The 25,685-nt window shown below is 45.3% G+C and overlaps 1 protein-coding gene across 2 annotated transcripts in view; it reads right to left on the bottom strand.

The window, feature by feature from the left end:
- Positions 1 to 25,685, bottom strand: part of Pex23 (tectonin beta-propeller repeat-containing peroxin 23) — a 62,314-nt gene extending 36,629 nt beyond the window's left edge. Inside the window, exons 1-16 of one of the 2 annotated variants that reach the window (XM_075868857.1) lie at positions 24,168 to 25,685; positions 21,717 to 21,996; positions 18,490 to 18,672; positions 16,698 to 16,820; positions 14,665 to 14,787; positions 12,051 to 12,231; positions 11,694 to 11,794; positions 11,186 to 11,305; positions 10,011 to 10,310; positions 8,988 to 9,055; positions 7,427 to 7,563; positions 6,506 to 6,633; positions 5,357 to 5,518; positions 2,702 to 2,848; positions 1,259 to 1,416; positions 219 to 349 (exon numbers count right to left, since the gene is read on the bottom strand). In XM_075868857.1, coding sequence (XP_075724972.1) covers positions 219 to 349; positions 1,259 to 1,416; positions 2,702 to 2,848; positions 5,357 to 5,518; positions 6,506 to 6,633; positions 7,427 to 7,563; positions 8,988 to 9,055; positions 10,011 to 10,310; positions 11,186 to 11,305; positions 11,694 to 11,794; positions 12,051 to 12,231; positions 14,665 to 14,787; positions 16,698 to 16,820; positions 18,490 to 18,672; positions 21,717 to 21,941 — 2,287 coding nt within the window. In that variant the 5' untranslated portion in view covers positions 21,942 to 21,996; positions 24,168 to 25,685. Of the gene's footprint in view, positions 1 to 218; positions 350 to 1,258; positions 1,417 to 2,701; positions 2,849 to 5,356; positions 5,519 to 6,505; positions 6,634 to 7,426; positions 7,564 to 8,987; positions 9,056 to 10,010; positions 10,311 to 11,185; positions 11,306 to 11,693; positions 11,795 to 12,050; positions 12,232 to 14,664; positions 14,788 to 16,697; positions 16,821 to 18,489; positions 18,673 to 21,716; positions 22,036 to 24,167 lie in introns of both variants that reach the window. The other variant, XM_075868856.1, reaches the window with a different exon arrangement.

Below are 25,685 nucleotides of genomic sequence, written 5' to 3' on the forward strand. Positions count from 1 at the left end.
TCTGAAATACTGTTCTATCTAGCAAAAGAAACTTGCTACATACAGAGGAGTAGAAGGTATGCTGACGCATCGCTCATGTCTATAAGAATAGAAATTTTCAAACAATAAAGAGTATCTGGCGCCCCAAAGGTGTTAGTTATCTATGTTGAAATAGGCATGGATGCAGACATATAAAACGTGCAGCAACCTCGTGACCAGGAACCCTTAATGGGACGTACCTTTGAACACACCACCTCCGTAGCCGCCAGTGTAGGCCCACGCCGTCTTGTCGTTGCCCAGTGCCCACGTGACACCTGCCGGACAGGACTCGACCACCTGGAAGTGGCCACCACCCAAGTGACGCCAGTGACTGGATCATGAAAAGGAAAAAAGAAAAAAGAGATGGTAAATGGACCTTTGAACACCCGACAAAAGCAGCAACAATTAGAAGACATCAGAGTATGCAAATATTTGCACTACCACGATTCCCATTTTACTGGTGCAGTAAATTTTCAATGGCAAGTAGCACACACCTCCCCCTTGATGTTAGCTTCAAGGGCAGTTACTACAGACAAGCCTCGTTATAGCAAAACTACATCTGACGCAAAAATAACTTTGTTATATACAAAAACATGTTACAAAATTATATTTGCAGCACTGCATCTACTACACGAAGATTCTTAATATATTTTATTATAACCTATATATCATGATACCTTTCTCCGTTATATCGAAGTCTGAGTTTAATTATGCCGAGAGTTAAAAAACTACCATTCCTGGAAAATTCGCAATCATTTAATAGCTGCTCCTCAGTCAACTTTCATCCTAATACGAAGCAATAGAGATTTATTTGGTGCATGCATCAACTGCATTATTTGTCTACGTGCGGGAACAGCAGGACAACGGTTCAAATGCAGAATTCCCAGGTCACAGGCACCTTGATTCGGCAGGGCACTGAAAGACGAGGACCAGGTAAAAAAGGTGCACAACACAGACGCTGTTGCACACTATGTTGTGCACCTTCTTCTCCTAGTCCTGGTTCCTCAGTGCGCTGCTAAATCGAGATGGATCCGTACCAACTAGCTCAAGTTTCAATTCACACGCAGTTCACAGGTCGTTCATATTTCATCCGCATATGCACGCTCTAAGCCATTTTACTTGTTTTCTGGCAATGCACACCTTTCAAACTATTATTGACATTACAAACGTTCCGGCTACCCCCGTCCACTCTGGATTACCAGTTGGCCTCAGAAAAGATGAAGCTTTTGCGACTGCTTACATATCTGTCATGGCTACGTCATCGATGGGCGTCTTGGGCTCGCCGTCTTCGTGGACAAACACGTGACCCCGTTCCGTGACTCCCCATGCAGCGCCAGGTTGGGCGGCGTTGTCTGTCAAGCCCCGCATCCCAAACGGCACGAGGTTCAGCGTTGCTATCTGCAATGGTGACAAAGAACGAGGCACAACAACTAAATGTTGAGGAATTCGCTCAACACTTGCTTCCACAGAGGCCCCCTAATGTGTAACTGTTCGAACTTTTCTATGCCTTGCTTCCATGTTGCCGCGACTTCTGGCATTTAACATACAGCGTGACGGCTTGCAATGTTCTGTCTTATAAGGCACTCAGATACGATGGCAAAATGTTAAAGCTTGCTCTTTGTAGCGTAGCAGTTTGGGCTAGTTGGCATGACATGGTGATTTTTAGTGCAAAAAAAGAACGACGAGAATGGGATAAGAAGAAGACGAGCGCTACACACACAGTGTACAACTACAACAGTGTACACTGTGTATACACTGTTGTACTCAGAACCAGGACTGCAGAAATAACATTTTTTTGTCCCGTTAACCTAACCATCTTCTTGACAAAAAAATTTGTTGGTTACCCTTCTGAAAGCATAGGCTTCATCGTGAGCTCTCCTCAGTGTTGCCTTAATGCATTGTCACTCTATTATCCCAATGCTTACCATCATAACTACACCACAGCATCGATACTGCACGAAGAGAGCATGCTCACTGGACGCACGTGAATAGAACAGCACAACACTCAGCCAAACGTTTGAGCTAGAAGCAACAATGCAGTTATGGTGTCCAAGCAATGCAATGAAAATGGCATTTCGATAACGCCAAAGTTCCAGTAAATGTGATGATAAACAATATTTGTTACAGAGTTACGTTGCAGAACGACATTATTATTGTGAGACACACCGGAGTGGAGGGCTCTGAATATTTCGACCACTTGGGGTTCTTCAACACACATTTAAATCTAAGCGCGCGGACCTCTAGTATTTCAGTTATGTTAAAATGTGGCCCTTGCGGCCGGTATTTGACTCCGCAACCTGCGGGCCGGCAATCGAGCACCCCAACCACTCGACTACTGTGGCGGGTCTCTGGTAAATGTAGATGCTGAAGGTTCCAGCACGAGGTTCCATCAAGAGAGAACAAGCGACTAACTCACCACAGTGGTAAACTGGTTATGGTGACCAATGCTAACTTGAAAATAGTGGAATCAAATCACAGCCACTGGCCACATTTCTGACGGAGGGGAAAAGGCTTGAAGCTTGGCGATTCGGTGTGCATTAGAGAACCCCCCAGGCGCTCGAAATTTCCTAAGCTTTCCACTGTGGCATCTCTCATAGTCATATCACGATTGTAGGGACGAAAACCCCCAGCAATAATTGTTATTACTAAGCTCTCAGGCAGAGGAGTAGAAGGTAACACAGACCCAGTCTTCCAGTTCGTTGTCAGTGCCAAATGCCAGCTTGATGTGGGATCGCTTCTCGTTCAAAGTCTCTGTGTAGATCCCCAGGAGACGGCGCTTTGGATCTGACAGGTCACAGGCGGCCGTCACTTCTGCCAGGTTCAGGGCCATCTGAGAGTCGAACAAAACAAAGCAAGAATAGGGCAGTTGCATCAACCACTGGACTTGGGTTCAATGACGACAATGTCGCAATTCTAATGTCTTTTCAAAATGCAGTTAGACATTGATACAACAGAGTTCAGCACAAAGAGTTCAGCCTAACAATATCTTCAGTATTCCATATTTAGTGGTATGAGCATGAACATCGAGGTTTGAGCGCACACAAATTAATGCACCACGAGCCCAAATTGAAAGCCATTGGCTGACAAGCATAGTTAGCTGTGTAGCTACGCTGGCAGCTGTGAAACGTAGCCGCATACTCGTACGCGCGCTCACAATCGCGTTATGAGGAAGCTGCACATTCAAAGACACAAAAAGAAAAAAAAAATGTGCACATGCTGATGACACGCACGTGATGTAACTTATTTTTTTCCATACCATTTCGCCAGCCTAACTTCAGCGCGGTTGGTGAGACGAGAAAAGTAAGAAAGTAATTAGACTCAAACCTTACTATAAGAAAGTCGCATCTGCCACAAAAATACTTTGTTGTATCCAAAAAATCGTTACAAACATGTATTCCTATCATTGTATTTATCGCAAAGCTATTCTTCACTTACTTCGTCATAAACGATAATTCGTAATAGAGTGTACACCACTTATAACGTAACCGTTTATAGTGCAGAACAGATTACAATGCGGTCTTCTTCTACTAAAGTTTACCCTCCCATAGAATCCCATGTATACGCATACTGCTTATTGTGCAGTCCCCCAAGATGGACGACCAGTCATAATGCGGTTGCCGAAACGCGGTAGCGAGTGGCGCTGGGGAGTGAACGACGAGGTCGTTACGGGGGAGGAGGAGAGACACGGAGTGAACGAATGAAAAGCGGAGGGAAGGAAAAAAAATGAAAAAAAAAGACCGCGGGCACTGCGCGGGCTCGCCCAGAAAGGGAGGAGGACGGTTGCCTTGGCGACCGATAAGCCTTCGCACCGGTGAGCCTTCGACACGGCTACAGCGTACTACGTCGCCAGCGTGGCTTCGGCCGCGTGCCGCCAAACGTGGCACGTGCGATCCCGTTCTTATCAACTACATTCATTTCCTGTCGGGAAAGACGTCGTCGTTATCGCGCTTGCAACAGTTACACGTTCGCTTCCTCGTCCGTATATCGAACACCTTTTTTACGGTTTTATGACGCGAGCTTTCACTCGTACGCAAGCGTGGCGAGTCGTCGACCGTCGTTGCTGATCTCCTGGGCGCGAACGCGAACTTTGTATCGCGCAAGCGCTTCTTAGTTCACTGCTAGTGGAATCTTTTTGACGCCGATTCCTTACGTTTTGGACAAGCTTTCCGCGACAACATACCAAACGGCAAGCTAGGCCTGATCGGCATTGCTTGCGCTTCGATCGGTAGCGGTGGCGTGAGTCTAAGTTGCGGTGTGGCAGCTTGGGCTAGTTGGTATGGCATGACGATAGTTATAGCGCGAGAACAAAACGACGACACAGAGACAAGAAGGACACGAAAGACACGAGCGCTCGTGTCTTTCGTGTCCTTCTTGTCTCTGTGCCGTCGTTTTGTTCTCGCGCTCTAGCTATCGTCAACGAATCTCTTCGCGGTGGCCGCACTTGACGGGAAGGGATACATATCGTTAAATGAAAACGAGGGCAGCGCGTGTAGCGCTCAAATAGTGGTTGTTCGAGATTCGATTACGATGTCTTAAATAGGGTGCGCGCCCGTGAAATCAAATAGTTGGCGTCTTTCAGCTCGTCAAATTCTGGACGTGATTCGACATAGTTTCTGTGAAATGGGAATAATCGCGGCGGTCTGGTAGTCAGCGAATTTACGCGATGGTGCTTTCATTTGTTAGACCCCTCCCCCCACCTCCCTTCGCGTTCATTTCGTTTGCAACGCGTGCCTTTGGACGTTAAATTCTTCTAACATTCAAAAATTTAAACATTATCAAGCGCGCATGCACGCTTCGATTCTCGGACACGCGAAGCTGCATGCTCAACACGTTTTGCGCAAGTGCGGCCCTTGAAAAAGGTTGTTTTGGTTATAGTACGATACCGCTTATAGTGCGGGTATTCCCGACTCCCGCGACTTACGTTGTAATCGGTCTATACTGTATCTGGGTTCGTTATGTCGAGGTTCGAGCGTACGTCTCACAAAAAACCCTTTCACTCTGCTCATACCTGTGCTCAGACTGATTTTAAATAGAAGTTTGCAGAGGTCGATTCGTGAGGCAATAATTTCCTTTAATGGAGCCATTCAATAGTTACAGTCGAACTTTTTTGCAAAAGACACTGATGTAAAAGACACCAGGGTGCCTGCAGTAAAATAATGATTGATAAGAAAATGCATAAGAGTTACCCCGTTTAAAAGATATATTACATATAACAGCCAGGAACTGCTGTCCGGGGTATGTCTCTTACAAAGAAGTCTAACTGCATTGTGGAAAAGTGTTGCTGGCCTCCTCCCACAACATACCACAAACGAATGCATTCAGTCCCCGCTTTCCTTACCCTTCGGTCCGAACCAGCATGGTGATAGAGCAACTTCAGGATGGCCAAGTCGCACGCCTCCCCTTCCGAGCCGAGCCGTTCTAGCTCGAGGCGGCAGCGAACCCACTGGCACGGGTGGGTGTCACGCCACAGCTGCGCGGTCGTTGACTTCACCCACGTGGACTGCACGACGAGGCAGCACAAAAGAGACGTCTCATTTTGGTCTTCACCAGCACGAAGGAAAGTGAGTACAGCAGAGCCTTCTTAAGCGAAGTCCAAAGTAATAGAAAAAAAGTGTTCCATTGAGAACGTGCTTCATTTACTCGGAGGTGAACGGAGATGAACATCTTAAGCTAGCAAACTAATCATGTTAGAGGCAGTCGCTCTGTCTAAGCGAAATTTCGTTCGAGAAATTTTCGTGTTTACCGAGCGTCTACTGTGTGAAAAAATCCACAGCACGAAACAGCATAAAATTCTGCGTTGGTATTTCTAACTTCAAATCCGACCAACGGGTTTACAGCAATGTCCCTACATGAGATAGGGACATCAGGTTTCGTGTAAGCTGGCTACAGTGAAACTGCTGTGCAGTCCTCGCAGCAAAACCTCCTTTGAAATGTTTTTGGTATGTAAGGTCTAAAATGTCACGGCCTCGCCATGCGCTCTTGACGACCTGAAGACCTACAGTCACTCCAGGATGAACTGGCCGAGTCGTTAGGAAAAAAAAAATGACCCACCCATGCAATCACTACGATAACGTTGTGGCAAAGGTGCAAAGCGTCGCATTAAAGCACGCAGAGGCGTGATCTATAGGTCACAGTAAAAGAGCTCCGTGAAACAGTGACAAACCTGAATAAAAGCACGGGCAAACATACACTTTGCAAACCTATATTCCTCTGGTTTTGTCTCACTCTGATGGGAGAAAAACTGAAGGCATGCCGCTCTCCCGTTCTCGCCCTCAGCTGGGCTTAAAATAGTATATCTGAATACATACTATTTCTTAACCGAAACCACAATAACTTGGTGTTTGCTAGTTTCAAAGCCACACTATCACTGAAGAAATGCAATGCTTTTTTTTCTGCATGGTTTTTTCTTCATTGCTTTTTAACAAGGACCACCAGAGCACCAGAAGGAGGCGGACTACTGCAGCTTCATCACACAGTGTCACGTCACCTTTTCGACTGCGGAATCATAGTTGTAGTCGTCGGTCTCCTTCTTTCGGCGGTCCCGGAGACGCCGCAGCACCAGCTTCCGCCACTGCGCATTCTCCAAGTGTCGGGTTGCATCGTCAGCCGTGGAACCTGGACGGTGTTGGAAGGAATTCGGCAGCTGATTCACTCAACTCGCACGAAGCGTTTCGCCACTTTGTTTGCAGATGCGACCCCCACCGCACCATTTGAAACAGCGACTGAACTGGTGCATAGCGCAGGTCTTGCTATGCACCACACCTGGCCATGTCATGCAAAACACTGATAGTAATGACAAAACAATCTGAAAGCAAACAGCGAGGCTGCAGATAAAAATAATGCTACGCCTGCAAGCAGAACGAAATGCTAGCACTGATTCGCACCCATATTATAGAAGGCAAACTAATGCTGCAATGACAGAACCAATAATCGAAATTACACTTCAGAAACCTGGCATCAAAATAACTAATCCAAACACAAACAAGGCATAAAATAAACTACGTGGTTCTGTGATAAGTGGAAGTAAATCAATAGATAAGCGTGTACCCACTAAAAATATTAAAAATGCAGGTGAAAAAAAAAATTACTAAGGCTAAATGCACTCAAACCCTGTTATAACAAAACTTAATCTTACACAAAAATTAAGTTTGTTATATCTGAAAAAATTGTTATAAAGGTTTTTCTTAACACTATATTTATTGCAACACCATTTTTGATTTACTTTGTTATGACCAGTATTTCCTTATATCTGGGTTCCTTATATCAAAGTTTGAGCGTAAACCATCTAAGCGGGTCAAGCTGTTGAAACCGAAAGCTTCCTTATGCAATTATCGCAAAACGATCTAACGATCACCCAACCAAAACCACTTCACTGTGTTTTTCAAAACAAACATCGCCATTCACACACCTGAAAGACTGAACCAGTTGAGAAGGGCACCGGGAAAGTCAATGGTGCAGGCGGTGCCGCTGACCCAAGACCACGTGACGGAGCCAACAACATCGTGGACTGCTGGGGTGGGCCAGTCGTCGGGATAAGTCGAATTCCTTCCAGAAAAAATGTGCCACAATAAAAATAAATCTTCGAGAAACTTGGACTCTCATCAAAAGACCACTGCTTCTCGAACAAAAATAATTCAGCCAGAAATCTTAAGCCACGCACCATGTCTTGGAGCTGTCGCAGGTACAAGTTATTGTATTTTCATCATCTCATGGGTGAAATCCCACTGTGACAGCAATTCACTCGTGAAATTTCATCGTACCGTAACTTTTCCTCCAATAAATTTTGAACATTGTCCTTGTTTTCTACTGCTTACAGTTCCCATTTGAGACAAGCACGATTTACTGGCTTCCTTCATAACTCTCGACTAGGGAAATATCTTCATTTGATTGATTTGTGGGGTTTAACGTCCCAAAACCACCATATGATTATGAGAGACGCCGTAGTGGAGGGCTCCAGACCACCTGGGGTTCTTTAATGTGCACCCGAATTCGAGTACACGGGCCTGCAACATTTCCGCCTCCATCAAAAATGCAACCGCCGCAGCTGGGAATCGATGCCGCGACCTGCGGGTCAGCAGCCGAGTACCTTAGCCACTAGACCACCGCGGCGGGGCTTGGGAAATATCTTCTCTAAAAAGTAGGTTGACTGTTTGATAGCTGAAAATATGGATGCGGTACTAGAAAAATGACTGCATATTGGAAATCAGCACAAACATGCATAAACTACATAAAGTTTATTCAAAACGAATCAAGAACTTTCCAAACACTTTAAGGCGCAGGGTCCCTGCATTAATCCTTGGAGGATTAATTCTCAAGAATCACCACTCGACCGCCAAATCAGAATCTGATTCAGTAAATGTCAGCTGGTCATACGAGAAGTTAGTTGCGGGTCAAGAGACTCAGCTGTTGAGCAGTGCGACATCTTAAGAGCACGCATGGCGAGACGATGCCGACAGGATCAAAAGTGGCTCCTCTCCCGCCTCCTCCTCCCGTGTTTCTACTTCACACGTTTTTGTACACCAGGGAACCACAGAGACGTTTATTTCAAAACAATTTTTTAACAGTCATTCAAGTTTTTATCTTAGAATATATCACGCTTTCACTAAAAAGTAAATTACGTGTATGCAACAAAACAAATTATTCTTTAGTCACTTTACAGTCACCCTAAAAAATTTTAGACCATTTTTTTTATTAAATAGCTTTGTCTGGAGAATTTAAAATAAATAAAATACACCATTTTGGGATGCATTCTGCCAAAAATTGGCCTTCAGAGGGTTGAATGCATTTACCATAAGCTTCTGAACAACTGAACACTGAGCTTGTTGGAGCGTTGAAACTATCAGAGCCGCCCAAAACACCTTCCATCAGTTCTCGCGCGCTGTATTCCATCTCACAACTGTTTAGCGCTTGTCCAAAAGTTTCAACAAGCCTCTTTAGATAACAAGTTGAGCTTGTCTTGACACACTCACATGCAAGATGAGAGGTCGCCGAATGCCGAGACAGCGGGGTTATGCATTGGAGATGAGCCCGTCGATTCCTGCAAAAAAATTACCGACAAACTTCACCGACTGCCCAAGCTTTCGCTTGTCGCGATTTCCTGTGTAGTCCACACACCACCTGAGACGGTACATGAGCCAATATACCCCATCAATTATTATTATTAAGAAAATATGTAATGCGTAAGTTTAGTACTGCTCGTAAACCACCCTACAGCTTCATTATCTGGCACCAACACCTAAATTTTGTGCTTGTTCAAAAAAGAAATACAGTCCAGCAGCCTCAAGAGATCTACCGGGCTTTCATGTTTCAATAGAATCTTTCCTGACCGTCTTCACAATGAACAGATTATTGGAGGAGACAGTTTACATCGTATGATCTCGGGTCAGAGTTTATGTCTATAGAGCAGTATCGATTTCGTGTCTACTGTACTTATGGCTGCACATTTTGTGTCTGGTGACGAAGTATACTTCAGCAATTCACCTAAGACGTCTAATAACAGTTCTTTAACCTTAATTAGGTCAGACGCTTTCTGTTACATCAACCACCAGGTGATCATCATAGCAGTGAAGCAGCTTCTTTTCCTGTTATATTATCACAGACAAACAAGTCATTTTAGGCCCATTTAAAAGCAAATCTTCATTTTCTATCGTCATTTTCTTTTTAGTGAAGTGATTCTTGGTCTACATGACATGGCTTTCTTGGCCGTTTTGTAGACAGGCAATCTGTTTTATTTGCAACTGTTAGGGACATAGAAATATGAATGTACTGCTAAAAGCAACAAGAGAAGCAGATATTTCTGAGCAAAAAAAGTTTGAGTTGCCCCAATTCATGCAAATGGGGTAGTTCGCATTTAGCGGCTTTAAGATGCATTGAAAACATAGCGGACTAACAGTAAATTCAAGATTTGTTTGAATTAACTGAACGTCTGCATTATCAGAGTGTGAATGATAGAGGGCTTACTCTAGTGTTTTATGGAAAATCTTTTTACTCGCCTGGTGCCTCGTCGAAGCAGTGTCACTGCAGGGCGACTCCGAGTGCGAGCTGTGGCGAGACATCTTCTTGCGCTCCGGTGTCGGGGGCGGATAGTCGCCGCGCTCCGCCGCCACCCCCACATACGAAGGCGTGGCCAGCCGGAGGCTGCCCAGGGACGTCAGCGAGCTCACGCTGGCCGTCCGGCTCGGAGCGTTGCCAAGGGGTGCCACAATCTCCTTCCACTCCCGGCCACTGGCCTCCTCGAGTGTGACCCCAGTCCGTAGGCAGAGCTGGCGGTCGTCGCGAGTGATGCCCCAAACCTGAGAAACAGAAAGTCGGAACCCTTCCAATACTGTGGCGGATGAGTGGTGAGTACATAGTAGTGGAATTAACCTGATTTCTGGGGGACATACCTGTTCAAATTGATGGCAAAACTCGTCTTTGATACATGAATAATCCAAAATGACAGTAATATTTATCGCTAATGTTCGCATTAGCTCCAAAATAAACTCAACCACTGGTGCAGCGCTCACAATCTTACCACAACAGTCCCACACAATCCTGAAGTTTCCCAAACATCTTAATAGGGCCCGTTTTACAGATTACCTGTATTTTTGTACATTTTTAGAGTGGCATGCATGTGTTTATTAAATGTATTCTGACGCTAGGCTTGTCTTTGTCTCATTCCATCACCATTAACTACCCGGATCTGTGACAGCCTAGCTGTAGTAAGAATTTTCTGTTTGTGAAGCCCCATTATGCAACAATAAACAAATGAGCATGCGTGGTAGTATATTTGTAACTTTGTACCTATAACAAAACTACTCCAAGTTTACTTTGTTATAACAAATATTTTGTTATACAGTGGACTTTTAGTAAACGGAAATCTTTTAAACGAAACAGCTGCCTAAATGAAACAACTGCCTCTGATATGATTGGTTTTATCCCTGCGCACTGCACCCCGATTCAGCTCTCAGTAAATGGAACTCCTCTTAAGCGAAACACCTTTTCCCGGTCCCTTCAAGTTCCGTTTAATGAGAGTCCACTGTATCTGTGTTCATTATATCGAGGTATGGGTTACACTTAACTACAAAAAGTTCCACTTACTCATTACATAAATGTAATGAGTGAATAGACCTTTTATTCTTTAAGTGAGCCTAATGGAAATGAACCTTTGTGTACGGCATTCATTCACCTGGTCATTGGGGCCTACGCTGATCATGGCCAACGAGCCAATCATCTTGACCCAGCCCGAACCCGTGACGGACGCCCGACAGCCGAGGTCATCACACCGTATGCCCTTGCGAAACCAGACCTGAAGGAGAGACAGTCACATAAACGACACGCAGTCACAGTTACAGAGGTCACGACATACCATTTTCGATCATAATCTTTCTTATGTACGTTAGTCCATGTGCGTTAAAATGATGTTCAACCGATGAGGGTATCGGCTAGCACACAGGCTCTGCCAAAGAGCATTCTTGTGAAGCTTCTTACGAAGAAAAAGGCGTGGTTTATGTACATATTCACAGGAGTTTAATTACAGTTACTACAGGGTCCTTAGCACTTTCATCTCCATTAAGAAGAGTGGCCGCCACAGGTGCAGTTTGAACTCGTGACTTTCGGGTTGGCGGTTGGGTGCTATAACCAACAGAACAACACACCAGGTTAGTGATAAGAAAGCATAGAGAGTGACGACTGACCGTTCCATTTCTTCCAACAGCCCACACCATGTTCTGCCCCACGGCCACTTGCAACAACTTCTCTTCGGCGTCAGGGGCGGCCACTTCCGTCCATTCGGTTCCTTAAAAAAAAAGAGACCTTAAAATCTCTGTTGCGAGGATTGAACCATGGTGTCAAACTGTTCCCCAAAAAATAGTTCAAGACGGGGATGAGCTTACACTGCTACATGCCATGCACAGGCTAGCAGCAGAATCACTACATTCGTTTAACACCGAAAAATTCACAAAACTGCTGAAGTTATCGGTCAACAACCGGTTCTTCACGGTCGCTGCTGAATGAAACGAGGTAAGTTGGCCGAAGTGGGCCACGAAGCTCACCAACGTAACTGTAGCGGGACACGCCAAGGCGGACTAGTGCGTTCCCATTCCACGCCACCGCCCAGGTCAGGCCGGTACGGCCGACCGAGACCTGGCTGACCTCGGAGTTTTGGGGAACCGGCACGGAAGCCCAGGAGGTGCCCTCGGGACAGTGTCGTGTGACGTTCTCACGGAAGAACACCTGGAAGTATGGGTTTGAGATAGTGAGTCGGTTTTGTGTCACTAACAGGACCGTACGTACCCAGGAGTTCTTTTCACGGTGTGCTTACGAGTAATGATTGATTGATATCTGGGGTTTAACGTCCCAAAACCACCATATAATTATGAGAGACGCCGTACTGGAGGGCTCCGGAAATTTCGACCACCTGGGGTTCTTTAACGTGCACCCAAATCTGAGCACACGGGCCTACAACATTTCCGCCTCCATCGAAAATACAGCCGCCGCAGCCGGTATTCGAACCCGCGACCTGCGGGTCAGCAGCCGAGTACCTTAGCCACTAGACCACCACGGCAAGGCGTGTATTTACGAGTAGGACGGCTAACTTTGACAACTCGTGTTCAATGTGAATGAGTGTAAATACTTAAGTGTAACCCAAAATGTTGAAGCACGAAAAACTTTTGAGGGATGTTAGAACGCCCTCCACCCCTTCTAGTTTTTGGCCCTGGTTAGTAACACTGTGCGCATAAGCACAAACAGCTGGCAACAGTGACTGAAGTTACCTCCAGTGCGAATGACAGGCTTCACTTCGCTTGCATGCAAAAGTGCAGTTGTAATTATTGCAACCATGAAACCCTGGTGCACCGTAAGCAGGCAGGCTGAGTCGATAAAGACCCTACGTCAAGAAACATACAGGGACGCGTCACACTCTTTCAAAACAATGCATAAAAGACCGGTTTGACACAAAATGTCATTAAAGGGGTGCTGCTGAACATTCGTAAGCTGTTATGCGATCACGACGGCCAATTTCAGTTACTGGCTCGCCGCCACCTCGCGGGATTGAATTCCAGCCACCACAGCCACGTATTTAGATTTAGGTACACGTTGAAAAACCCCAGACAACCAAAATTTCCAGAGCCTTCCGCAACAGTGTCTTTCATAATCAAGTCGTGGTTTTGGAATGCAAAATTTCAACAATTACTATCAATTGTCCACCACCGCCACCGGTGACCGTTAAAGGTAACACGTGCATAAAAAAAGCAAGGTTTCTAGGGTCTAGAACCTAGGCTTTCCACGTGGTAAGACACCATTCAACCACAGAGCCATGGCGATGCTTGCAACATTTTCGGGAAAAGACACTACACAAGCGCAATGTACAGCAAGGAAACGCGTTAACAGTTATAATATTGTGTAGAAAAATATGACCCCACCAGGCATCGCACCCTGTGAATTCCGTTACATGTAACTGACTTGAAGCATTCAACTTATTATGAAAAGCTCAGCCATAATTCAGCGTCAAAATGGTAAAACAAGGGCAGCAACTGATTGCGCAGTTATGCAAGTTGTGGGAATTGAGGCTAGCCAGCTGCCTTTGCGCAGGCTTTGCTGCCTTTTCTGCCGTTCTCATGCCCCGACATGTCTGCCCTCCTTTGCTGTCTGCCGCGCTGAGAAAGCGGAGTGACGTTTAACTCCCTCACACGGTAGCGGATGTTGACGGTGGCGCCGCGCGCGGGGACTCCCAAGAGAGGTTTTCGCGCGCTGCGTCGGGAGCGGGAGATAGATACTCTCCGGGACAGCAAACGGTGAGCCACGCAATCTTTTTCGTTCGTCGACTCCCGTCACTCGGGGCTCGTCGGACTTCGCTGATGGCGCCTCGCGCCCGAGGCGAACGCTCACCTTTTGTTGCCACGCTGCGTACGTACGACCAAGGGGTGGTACGGTGTCCTAGTGCGTGGCCTAGCTACGCCAATCCGTCTCCCTTTGAAGCCAACGCGAGCGTCTTTGCCCTCGCTCGAGCAACCGGGCCTTGGTCCCAGTGTCTCCGTGGATCACCTTTACCGCGGAGACGTGCTCGTGGCACCCTGTGTAGTACTTTGTGCCCGTGGCGTGGATAAGCCTATTTGCTTTCCCGCCGCGCCTTTGCAACGGGCTGTACTGCATTTGGTGTTGCCACAATAAAGTGTTGCGACTTTGAGCAGTATCGTGTTCTCGCCACGGCAACGGTTAACGCGTGCCCTGCGGCTCGCTAAGACCGGACCCACGCTGGTGGCCGTACTCCTTCGGGATACGTGTACACCACAAAGTGCCCGTATTGTTTTATAATTGTGTAGCGAGTGCTTTGCTACTTTGTAAAATCTGACGATTTACAGTCTAACCTTTTTATAAGAGACACTGATGTAATATACATGTTTGGGCATAAGAGACGTCAGTATTATCTAGTTGAAATAGGCGTCCATAAGAAAAGGCCGACATTGCACCCTGCTTATAAAAAACTGCTCGTATAATGGACCAGAATTGCTCCGCATTGAATGTATTTTATGAAGGAGTTCTACTATACTAGGTAGTGGGTGTCCTGCATTCTGCATGCATTTAATTCATTGTAACAAATCATTTGTTATATTCAGATTTTTCAAGTCAAGGTAAGGGCATACGCTTAGGATCAAGCGAACAGCTCACCCTTCCAAGCACGGTGACGACCCACACGGCAATGCGATCCGGGTCGCCACCCGGAATTTCCACGCCACCGATGGACACGTCAACAACCGGTTCTTGGACAGGGTCTGAATGAATTCCCTCAATCTGCGGAGAAAGAGTGAGTCGAAAGTGCCTCTCTCAAAATGTTCCAGCCCTGAATTCCACATCACTCGCTCACACAACCACTCATTCAATCAAATTTTATATATATTCGCCACAGATGACAGATTTGTCACATAGTTCACATGGCTCACACATACGGTAGACTCTCTCTTTGAACAGAATCTGGAGGGACCAGAAAAATGCATTTAATTTAAAAGAGGTTCAAGTAAGTGAGAGTTGAGCAGGGTTGCAAAATTGTAGCCTGAAACAAATCATACAAGACAGCTGTTCCAGCAGTTCTGTTGAAGAAATTCTTGTTTTGCTGCAAAAGTACCAAACAGGCATATTAGCGAATATAGAAACCATACACAATACTATGCCAACCTGCATTCAAAGCAAGCACAGAACAAGGTCAAACAGAGAAATATGGTACAGGCCTGTACGCTGCAGCGGGTGCAGTCAGGTTGGCAGCAGTGATGATGGCAACAAAACGGCATTACATCACTCGTGGACATTTTACAAAGACAGTTATACATTATGAATATTTCAGCAGTGCATGGGAGCTGGTGAATACTGAGAAATGGAGAACCTCCCACCAGTGAGAATCAAACCCGCAACCTCTGCGTAATGCACACAGTGCACTACGAATCGTGCTACAGCAGCTGCCACTCCACCATGTGCTTCCGCAGGCATCTGTGAAATACACTCAAACCTCATTATAACAAACTTGCATCTTACATGAAAATAAGTTTGTTATATCCAAAAATTTGCTATAAAGGTTTATTTTTAACACTACATCTATTGCAACACTATTTCTCATGTATTTCATTATAACCGATATTTCATTACATCTGGTTTCGTTATAACGAGGTTTGAGTGTAGTAACCCTGGCAAACACTGCCAGGGTTACAGGGTGCCAGGTTTAGCACTGGCATGGCCAGTGCCACTTCAGGAGATAGTGAAAAATGCGGATCATTCTTTTGGCCAGGTGATGTCACGCAGTAGACGAACTTCAGGAGCAGGTAGCAGACCAGTAAACCCTTGTACGGCACAGTTTTCTTACAATATTCGCTAGAGGGAACTGCGACACTGCAATCACTCAGCCACCACAGGAACCTTGGGTACTGCACAGATTTGCCAGTCTTACATACTTGCACCTTGAAATGCAATCGTGATTTTGTTTATAATTGTGCTTTGACTTTTGTTTCGGATAAAAAACAAGGCTTATTGTAAACATCACAAGCCGATTTGAATGAGTATTTTAAGGATTGGTAGTCTGCGCATGCACGTCAGTGTCGAAAAGGCACGCACCATGGTTTTTGGTGGCCAGAACACAATGACAGGTGCGGAACAAGTGAAGTTTGTGTGACAAACTTGCGAGTGTTTTCCCACAGAAAGATGCAAATGGAGGCCTCCGAGATAGTCTACCGGTGCACCATGGACAACTTTGGAAGCCAAGGGCTGCCAGTTTTGAGTTTAGCGATCCCCACTGAAGGTGCTGTTCTGGCACGGAAAAGGCCTATTGATAAAGGTTCAAGATGGTGAGGTTGGAATGCTGACGATTTCATTACCTTTCATTAGACAAAGCAGCTGAAGAGTATAACTTGCTCCACGAAGCCAAAAAATATTAAGCTTATGCAAATTGATGCACTATCCATCCTTCTAATGCTTGCTGAAATGCCACGCCTGCACCTCCCACAAAAACTGGCGCCAGCAATCCCTTTAGTGTACTGTTATGAAACTATTTTTTGAGCTACTCACAGCCATCAAATCTACCCAACTCGAGGTCTTACACTAGTCAACGTCCAAACTATTAATCACTCTACTGAAAACAACCAATTTTTGAAATGCTCCACCAAGATCGTATACCTGACTGACAGAACAGGCCATGATAGATGAACAACGAGTCTCACCTCAGCCCACCGGTCAGTGGCAACGTAGCGGCGATATCTAATCCACTTGCGTCGGCGGACCATCGAATTCCAGTGCTTGTCGTGGGTGTAGGTGAACGGGAAGTCCACGGAATAAGTCCAGCCCTGTAACGATATAATATTTGGCAAACGTGCCACTCTTTACACAGACTTTTGGGCAAAGAAATATTTCATGATTACGCTCGAAGTGCAAAATAACGACAGCACAAGAAGGCAGGGCAGACAGGATGAGTGCCAACTTCTAACTAAACTTTAATCTCTATACCAGCTGGCTTCAATCATGCAATAAAGAAAGCAAAACAAATAAAAGCACACACTCAAGTCAGGAAAACTAACACTTGAACTTAGCACTTATCTTCTCTGTTGTACCCTATTGTGTGATGGTTTCTTTGTGTGTAGTTTGTGTGTGATTAAGAGTATCATTATGGAACAATACAAATTAACACAAGCCTCACTTCTTATAACATAGAATGGCGAGCAATAAAACTGTCAACACATTTCTCAAATGTAAGTAAAAAAAAAAGGAGTGTTTCAAGTTTTGAGAGATAGTTTCCATACTTTAATATGCTGAAGTTACTCACTGGACAGCTTATCCCTCTCAAACTCGTCAAATTGTTCGTTGCCGTAACGTTTCAATGCGCATTGGTGAACACAGCAGAAAGCTTAAGAAAATAGATGGGTGTGCGAACAGCCAAGCAAAAGTACCGAAATAGCAACCGTGCCAAGTGTAACTGCATTACACATCTGCTTTGAATTCAGTAAAGATGCGTACAGATGACAGAACAATCAGTAGATAGCCAGGTCAAATGACTCCAGCAACAAGGCTTGGCTGCTTGGGTTGTACAACAAAGGCGCAACCCGAAATAAGAGAGACAAAGCTTGGGTTGAAGCCGGCTACAACCACAAATGACGCAGCGCGTGTGCTTTCAATGAGAAACGAACTTGAGCAGCTGCTGGCATGCTCTGCTGCGTAAAATGAAGAAAAAGGCCCTCTGTGTGTAGCTTGTCGCACGCTGTCGACTTTCAGCCTAGCCCACTGACGGAGACAGTCCTGAAAGCCGCGCCAAGTCGGCCTATTGCAGCGAGCCGTGCACGAGCAACAAAACTGCAGGGGCAAAGCTCCACTAACGTGAAATCTGTGGAGGAGCGAAGAATTCCGTCTGCTTTTAGATAAGGCGCACGCTGCAAATTTTCGTTCAACTTATGCACAAGAAGAATCTCCCACCGGCACTACATAGCACGTCGAGATCCAGTGTCTCTATATACCGTGTGGCCTGTGAACGGTTGTGCTGCGTGTCCTTTATTGGAGGCGAGAGAGCGTTTCCATGGTAAATGCGCGCTGTCCCCTTCTCTCGCCATGTGGCAAGCGTGGCAGTGGCGGGGAGAGAAGGCGGCCTCTCTCTTGTGCTCGAGCAAATTGACCACGACGACAGCAGCAGACGGCGGTCGATGCATGCCGACACACTGGGACCCTAAAATGCTTCACCACTGAAAAAAGTCTCATTGAGATCCTTATGAGTGCATGGACAGCCCATGGTCAGAATGTTTGGTTTGTCAAAATTTTTTTGGCATCAGCGGGCTGTCTAGTACACGGAACAGTTTCCACTTGGATTGTCCACGGACTTGGATAGCCACTTGCAATATCAAAGTAGAAATGTGGAGGGTAACACAACAATGAGCTCACAGACATAAAGAGTGATTCAATTTGTCGTCTGAATGCACAGTGAGGAACAGCAATGCCTTGCCAGTTAAATCACATGCCCTCGCTTCGCACCTCAGTTCCAAGCAGCTGGCCATCCATGTTGTCGTCGAGGTACCAGCGCCCCTCCCATTGCCATCCCAACGATGGCAGTTGGATGTTCTCCCTGTACCGGGCCACGAGGCCGTCCCGGCTGCTCCAAGAAGGCCGGTCGGTGGGCAGGAGGCGGGCACAGAAGCCATCTTTGGGGTTCCAGCGCTGCAGAGGTACAACGGTAAGAGTATCTCCACTATCTCCGCATCTTATCAAACTGCTTTAGGTGATGAAAATGCACAGACCACAACAAGAGAACACGATGGGACAGAGCAGCACTCCAGCTTACCTCATCAGTGGCACAAGTATTGAGTGATACTCTCTGCTATTTTACATGAGCGCCCTGTCTAACACTAGTGCAAGTTGTCCGAAAACCCAGATGAAATTAAAAAGATAACGTAAGATCACGAACAAGCGCCCCTCTTATGCTGAAAGACAATCAGAAAAGATTTATAAAGAAAGCCCTTGCTCAGTTACCGACCGAAGTTCAAGATGGCGATAGAAAAGCCTCTAAAAGAATGCACACCTGCGCTTCTAATGATGTGTTTCGTTGAATACGCATTAGTTTACTGTTTTCACTGAACCAGAGAAAATTTTCGTGTGCAAATTCATGCGTTGTGACAAGAAGGGAAAGATATTCTTCACACTTACCAACAATACATAACAGCTCAGATTGCAACACAGAGAGACTACAGCATAAAAGTACTAGAAAATTGTGTACAGTTCTGAGGGCTCTCGTAATTTAGATTCCTAAAAATTGCTGCCTCAGAATTCTGTAGCAGAGAACAAGTGAAAAAAAGTGGCAATTGGCGCATATGTTAAATCTCCCGAAAAGGGCAACAAAACACTAGCTCACGTAGGGGCTACCGTTCAGAATTTTGGGGGTATATAAGACGGATGAATTGGGTTAAAAGTTGTATATGACTGAGGTATGTCATAAGTTGAAATTAGAGTCATTTCATTAGCAGAGATCGGTGTAAACAGCAGTTATATCTCAACAGCTCATTGAATGGACTATGTTGGGGCATTCAACAAATCAGATCTCGTCTATGCACTTCTTTCTGCATGGCTTCAGCGGCACATGAAAAACAAATGCAAGAAACGTACACAGAACAGATGGAACTGGTGTGAGTGCCACACTCAGTTCCCCAATTCTTGCACTAAGATTGCTTTAGATATATTTTTTTTTTTTACAGAAACCACTTACGTAAGTACCCCGGCTTTGCACCTGTACAGACACTGTGCATTCAAGCACCAAGTGCGCTATAATAACTGCTAAATAATGCCCCAACAAATAATGCTCTGTCCTGTGGTCTGTGTGTACCTAGTGCCTAGAGCAGTTTTAATATGAATGGATGTGAACATGCCCAATGAGAAGTTTTCTGGAACTCCATAATCACTCATTCATTCAATGAATCAATCAATCATTTATTCATTCAACCAATAAATCGATCAATCAAGCATATGAACTTTAGCTTCATATAGCACACCTGTCAATCTGCAAACATTATAAAACTTTGTGAGGATACCGTAGACACGACAATGTGCACCACAACACGCTATTCATAATTTATTTTTCCCCTGAGCACCCAACATTTTATGAGGCACAACTGCACTTCTCAACTGAAATTCGGCTTCCTCCTATGGCTAGAAGTGAGTTATGCCGGCATTGCTGCGGCAGAAAAATATATTACAGTACTCTAGCTCACAGTGTGCCTTAAAAACTCTACACACATACTATATCTGCTCAGAGATAATCTTTCATAAAAAAAAAACAGTAGCGTTTTGTTGTGGATAACCTAAACTAACCTGCACTAGTATACAAAGGTGGCGGTTCGGGCTATTCAGCATTCCAAGATGCTAATGGTTGGAAAGTACAGAGAACGGAGGATGCAGATAGCATTTCTCCCACCTCCATAGTTTGATCTCTGTTGACTCTTTAGCTGTCACTGTACAACATCTACAGTAAAAGCTCGTGAATTCGACACTCAGTGATTCGGACGCATTCCCCAGCCCCGGCCAGCGTATAAATAGTTCTATGGCATATTTTCCCGAATTCGATTAATTCAGATGATCCTCGCAGTGTGCCAGGTACGATGAGCCACAGATATGTAGCACAAAGCAGTAAAAACAGTGTTTACGGACAGCCCATGTAGCTGCATGCCTTCGATATGACGTGGTCATCACACACAATCACGTTGGTTTCAGAGCACATTTTGGCTCAAGACACATAGTCTTGAGCTTCGTTCCCACCATGAACTAAGTCGTAACTGGCAAAAAAATGCTCTTTTTGCACTGTTCTTCAGCAATATAATTACTGAATTTATGTATGCCTTGAGAAAGTGAAAGTACATCGATGAAACAAACATATTTTTAATCGTTTTTTGATACTTTGATAATTTCGCATTAGGTTACTTCAGACAGTTCTTTCATTTCCACGAAATGTGAACTAGCAAGCTTTTACTGCAGCACATTACTCGAAGAACTCAGGTGAGAATCAGATGCTGTGCTTTCCCTAACCCTTTTGACACAGCATCCTCTGCTAAGTGCGCGACTTATTTTTACAATTTATGTGCACTGTCGGCAAAAGAGAAACTGCAAATACTGAGCTAATGATAAACTAAGAATTCTTGCAACCTAATTATCCCGCACATCACTTCTGGTTGAAATACATTGCTAAACACAATCGCTTTGGTGAAGCAAGTACCATATTTCACGAGATGTTGATTATAGGGCGTTTAAGCAAAAATTTAAAGATATTTTTTTTTACCTCTTTAGGAATGATTGTCACCAACAGATAATTATTGCATGTGATGCAAGTGGGCCGTTGAATTCGGCCAATTAAAAAATATAGTATATTGGGATATATTATATTTAGACAATTACTTACCTTGTAATCACAATTATATGCTGCCAAATATTCAATACTTAGTTATAATGCTCCTGCTTCTTATACATGATACAGACTCTATATATGCATCAAATTATTTAAATTTCACAAATATACAGGCAGTCAATCATAATGTGTGTCGCAAAGGGACAGTAGAATCACAACGATATTCGTTTGTCAACTTTCGTCCACGTTGTCTAGTTCTCGCACTTTACTGCTCATAGCATCACGCAGTAGTAGGTGGTGCAAAATGTGTGTACGTGCCAGGCCTCTCCATGGAAGGTCAAAGAGTCGGTGTTAGGTCGAAAAGCAGACTAACCTGGTTCTCGTAAGTGACCTCAGCGACTCTGATGGGCACGTCGCTCTGGGGAAGGTACATGTACACCTGGTGGTCGCTTCCGACGCCCCAGGCGCAGCTTGGAAGCGCCGACACCCGCTTCAAGTCGACACCGGAGTAAGGTAGCTCCTGCCACCACGATCCCGCAGTGGACAGCGTGTGTACCCGCCCCGTGCTGTCCACCGCCCACAGGTTCGTGGCCGGCATGGTGTTTTGTGGTCCGATGGCACGTTTGGCCAATCACGTGCCGTCCATGCCGGCGCTACAGTGATATCCGTTGAGAGCACAGCATGCAGCGTAACTGTAAGTTTGACAAATCGGCACCGGCACAGTCGACTATGTTGTTAATGAAACCCCTGTGGGACTACATGATTTGACTCAAGCATCCAACAAGTGAAATTGAAAAGGGATAACTGACAACTTTCTTCACGCAGCATTCTAGTTAGTTCGAATTCGTAGGGCGACTGAACTGAAAGCCTCAAGTGTTTAGCGCCGATTTATCAAGACGGGACAAGATGCAAGGAACACACGTACACTGGTGCCAACTTTCAACAAACAAAGTGCATGTGTGTTCCCTTCGTCTTGTCCCATCTTGACGTATCTGCACTAAATACTTCAGATATGTTGTACCAACAAGGCTAAAAGTCAGCTCTTGTACCAGAAAGGCATTGGTCCCGGGTTCTATACCCAGACCAGGACAGATTTTCTTTCAACTAGAACAGTTATTTTATGAGGAATCTATATGGATCTTCCTGTGGATTTCTGGTACAAACACGAGGTTGTCAATCACCTATTTTATAACCTGTCTGCCTCCTTGTGAGACTCTGCAAAACTCATTTGCAGGGTCTACTTACAGGACTCCTAAGCAGTTTTAGGCATCGCAAGTAAGCAAGTTTTCCACATAGATTACATAGTAGTGATTAGCCAGCAAAGTATGTAATGTCTGTGGAAATGCTTAACCAAGGCTGTGGGTCATCCAACCATGTGATCACACAGTAGAGTAATATTATGAGATAACAGAAATTGTTTGCGGGTGCGTTTTCAATTACTACAAATAAGTTACGCTTTTACGTATGTTGGTGTGTTTTTCAACTAGTACAAACTTTACTTGATGATTGTGTTCGGTGCCTTTGAATGGCGCAAGTTCCAGGCTTGGCCAAAGAGCACTATGGCAAACGATGGAGTGCGACCGATGATAGACTACGACAAGATTGGTGAGCATCCAAGCTGCAGCCAGATAGTTTGCGAGATGGATCCCTTTTATATCGCCTTGAAAAAGACGAAAAAAAGAGAGAGAGAGAGAGAAAGATAACCTCTTTTACATACGTGCAGTCAGAACTTAACCAACACATTTTCGGTGTCCATTAAGCCGACCACCAAGATACCTAACGAGGCACAGTCAGTAGGACGATTCCTCCGAATAAATAAACGCGCAGCCAATGCACGTGTAACTGGCGAGGTGAAAATGTATAAAGCGCATCGAAATCGTGAGCAATGCTGACCGGGAAAAAAACATGAGGCATCCACCAATCGCGTAAAACTATAAACTCGACACGGACCGTAAGACAGCCCAGGAGCTCTACGGTTCTAAGTTGATCGAAGATCTCATTTCTGGCCATCGTTAAATCCCGATTGATTCTACCGCGTTTACCCGGCCGTTAAAATGTTGACACGTCTTTGAACGATCTATTATTCTACAAACAGCGTGCGTGCGGCATTTAGAAGAAATCTGGAAGTTACAACACCGCTCCTCGGCGATCAAAACTCGATGTCTTCGCCAAGGCACTTCGAACAGCGTTTAGAAAACGGTGGATGCGATTCCACGGCTTAGCGAATGGAGTTGACAGTTTCCGCACAATCACTGCTGAAGAAGGCGGAAGCATGATGCTACCAATATCACCAAGCATACTATCGTTCACACAATTAACAGTCTAGAGATTAAAATATGTTCGGCCATGTCCGCTTTCGGCGCAGGAACTGAATGAATATCCCATAGATAACACGGCTGTTAGGATCCTTTAACGCCTCGAAACGTGTTGATCGCATGGCAAGAGCTGTGACGGAGAGGCGTGGTGATGTACTCGAAAGAAAAGAAGGAACGCGAAGATCAGCGCATGTTTGCCGATTTTCATCCGCGACACAGTGCGTTGCGTTGACGCCTTGTCAAACAGCGGCGCATCACCAGCACGTGATCTCTGAGTAACTGGACAGTTCGACGGCGCACCTGAGCTGCAATAGGAGAATTGCACGCGGCTGTGAAAACAAACGTGCCAACTGATCCGGCGTCACGACAACGAGATTCGCACGTTTACCGTAGACGCCGCTGTAGCTACCGTGCACGAAAACGATCGAAGAAGCCTGTTGATGAGATCGTCGTTGGTTTAAAGCACGAGTGCGAAAGGAAGGCGTGTTGTCGCGCCAAGCGAAACTCACCGCAGTAAAGCAGCACGGCTCGTCACAAGTTTACGAGACAGAGGGAACAGCTGTTTTGATCTCCAAACTAAACTGCAACTACTGCCCGAGAAACGTTGATGGTGGTCGCGATGGAACCATGGCTAAACACAGACAAAATACGCAAACATTTAAACTTCAATAGTACTTTTAATAAGTACATTTCGAAATTTAAAAATACAAAAAGTAAACTTTATGTAACCTTTTTTATAAGAAAAGTTTATTTTAACTCCGCAATAGTTGTTGAGTTACTTTTGGTTTCGGTTTTAGAAGCGCTTCTCACACTTCATTTGTGGGTGCTGCCATCTCAGACTTTTACGCTGGTGATTTTTGAAATAACAAATAACTGAGCTAACAAATTCACAATACGTGAGATGCAATAGCATCTCTATTTTTATGCGTACGAAAGCCTTTCTCTTAGTAGTTACCAAGGTAACGTTGGTTGCATGCAGTGGTTGTGGATAAAAGTGGAGGCCGTACATAAGAGGCGGTACATATCACACATTCACCATGCACAGTGGTACGATTCCATTTTGATGATCTTGTATTCAGACGATCTGCAGCTATAGCGCCGTACATTTACAGTTGCGTGTTCTTTCTCAAACTTCAGTTGCGAGTATGCGCTCGTCTGTGTCCGTTCTTTCTTCGTCTCGGTTGCGTCGCTCTACCAAATCATGTAACAGCCTACTTTTAAGAACATCCCAACAACGTAAATATTCTCCTCGCAGACTCCATCCCGTTAGAAACACCGGTGTGTGCTCGACAGCACAGGAAATTGAGCCCAGAATCTCCCACGCTGAGGACGGATATATGGTCTTTCATTTCCCCATCGCTGCGTAAGGGCGGCTGCTGGAGGCTGTGGTTTGGGTACTCACCTTGAGAGGCGGCTACCGTATCTCATCTCTGAATTGTGTTTGTGAAAACAGAATAGCAACAGAAGAGCGTTGTTAAATTACGTAATGGCAGCGTTTTAGGTCATTCATAGCAGGCTCTCTGTACCAATCAGTTAACCACGCAGTGGCGGAAATCATCACCGTTGCGGAATTTGACAATGAATATAATAACACTCGTGGTCTAAACTATGCGCAACATAGAGCTTCTCACAGTTATGCCAGTGAGAAACTCTATTGCCGGGTCTGACTTAAAACATTGTTCCCGTCGTTGCTTTGGTGTTTATGTCTCGCATAATTTTTGAGCCAAACTGGATCGGGTACTTCCAATTTAGTAGTTTTCAAGTGTGAAGTTATTTTTCGTCCTCTTCTAGGTTGGAGTTTACTCCTTTCGGTCTTTTATTTCCCGACGTCTTACTAGGGGTGGGTCTCACGTGTTCCGACATGTCTTCGCGTTCGAGGCAATTGAGGGAGTCGCGTGGCGTGGCATTCTTGTTGACTGCAATTGTTGCTTTTAGTTGCTTAGCAGCGGCTGGTCTCTGAGCTCAGCACGCCATCAGCCCCCCCTCCCCCCCTCCAACGGAGAAAGTATGGGGACTAACAGAATCAG

The sequence above is a fragment of the Rhipicephalus microplus genome, chromosome 7, assembly GCF_043290135.1.
Source record: "Rhipicephalus microplus isolate Deutch F79 chromosome 7, USDA_Rmic, whole genome shotgun sequence".
Taxonomy (NCBI): domain Eukaryota; kingdom Metazoa; phylum Arthropoda; class Arachnida; order Ixodida; family Ixodidae; genus Rhipicephalus; species Rhipicephalus microplus.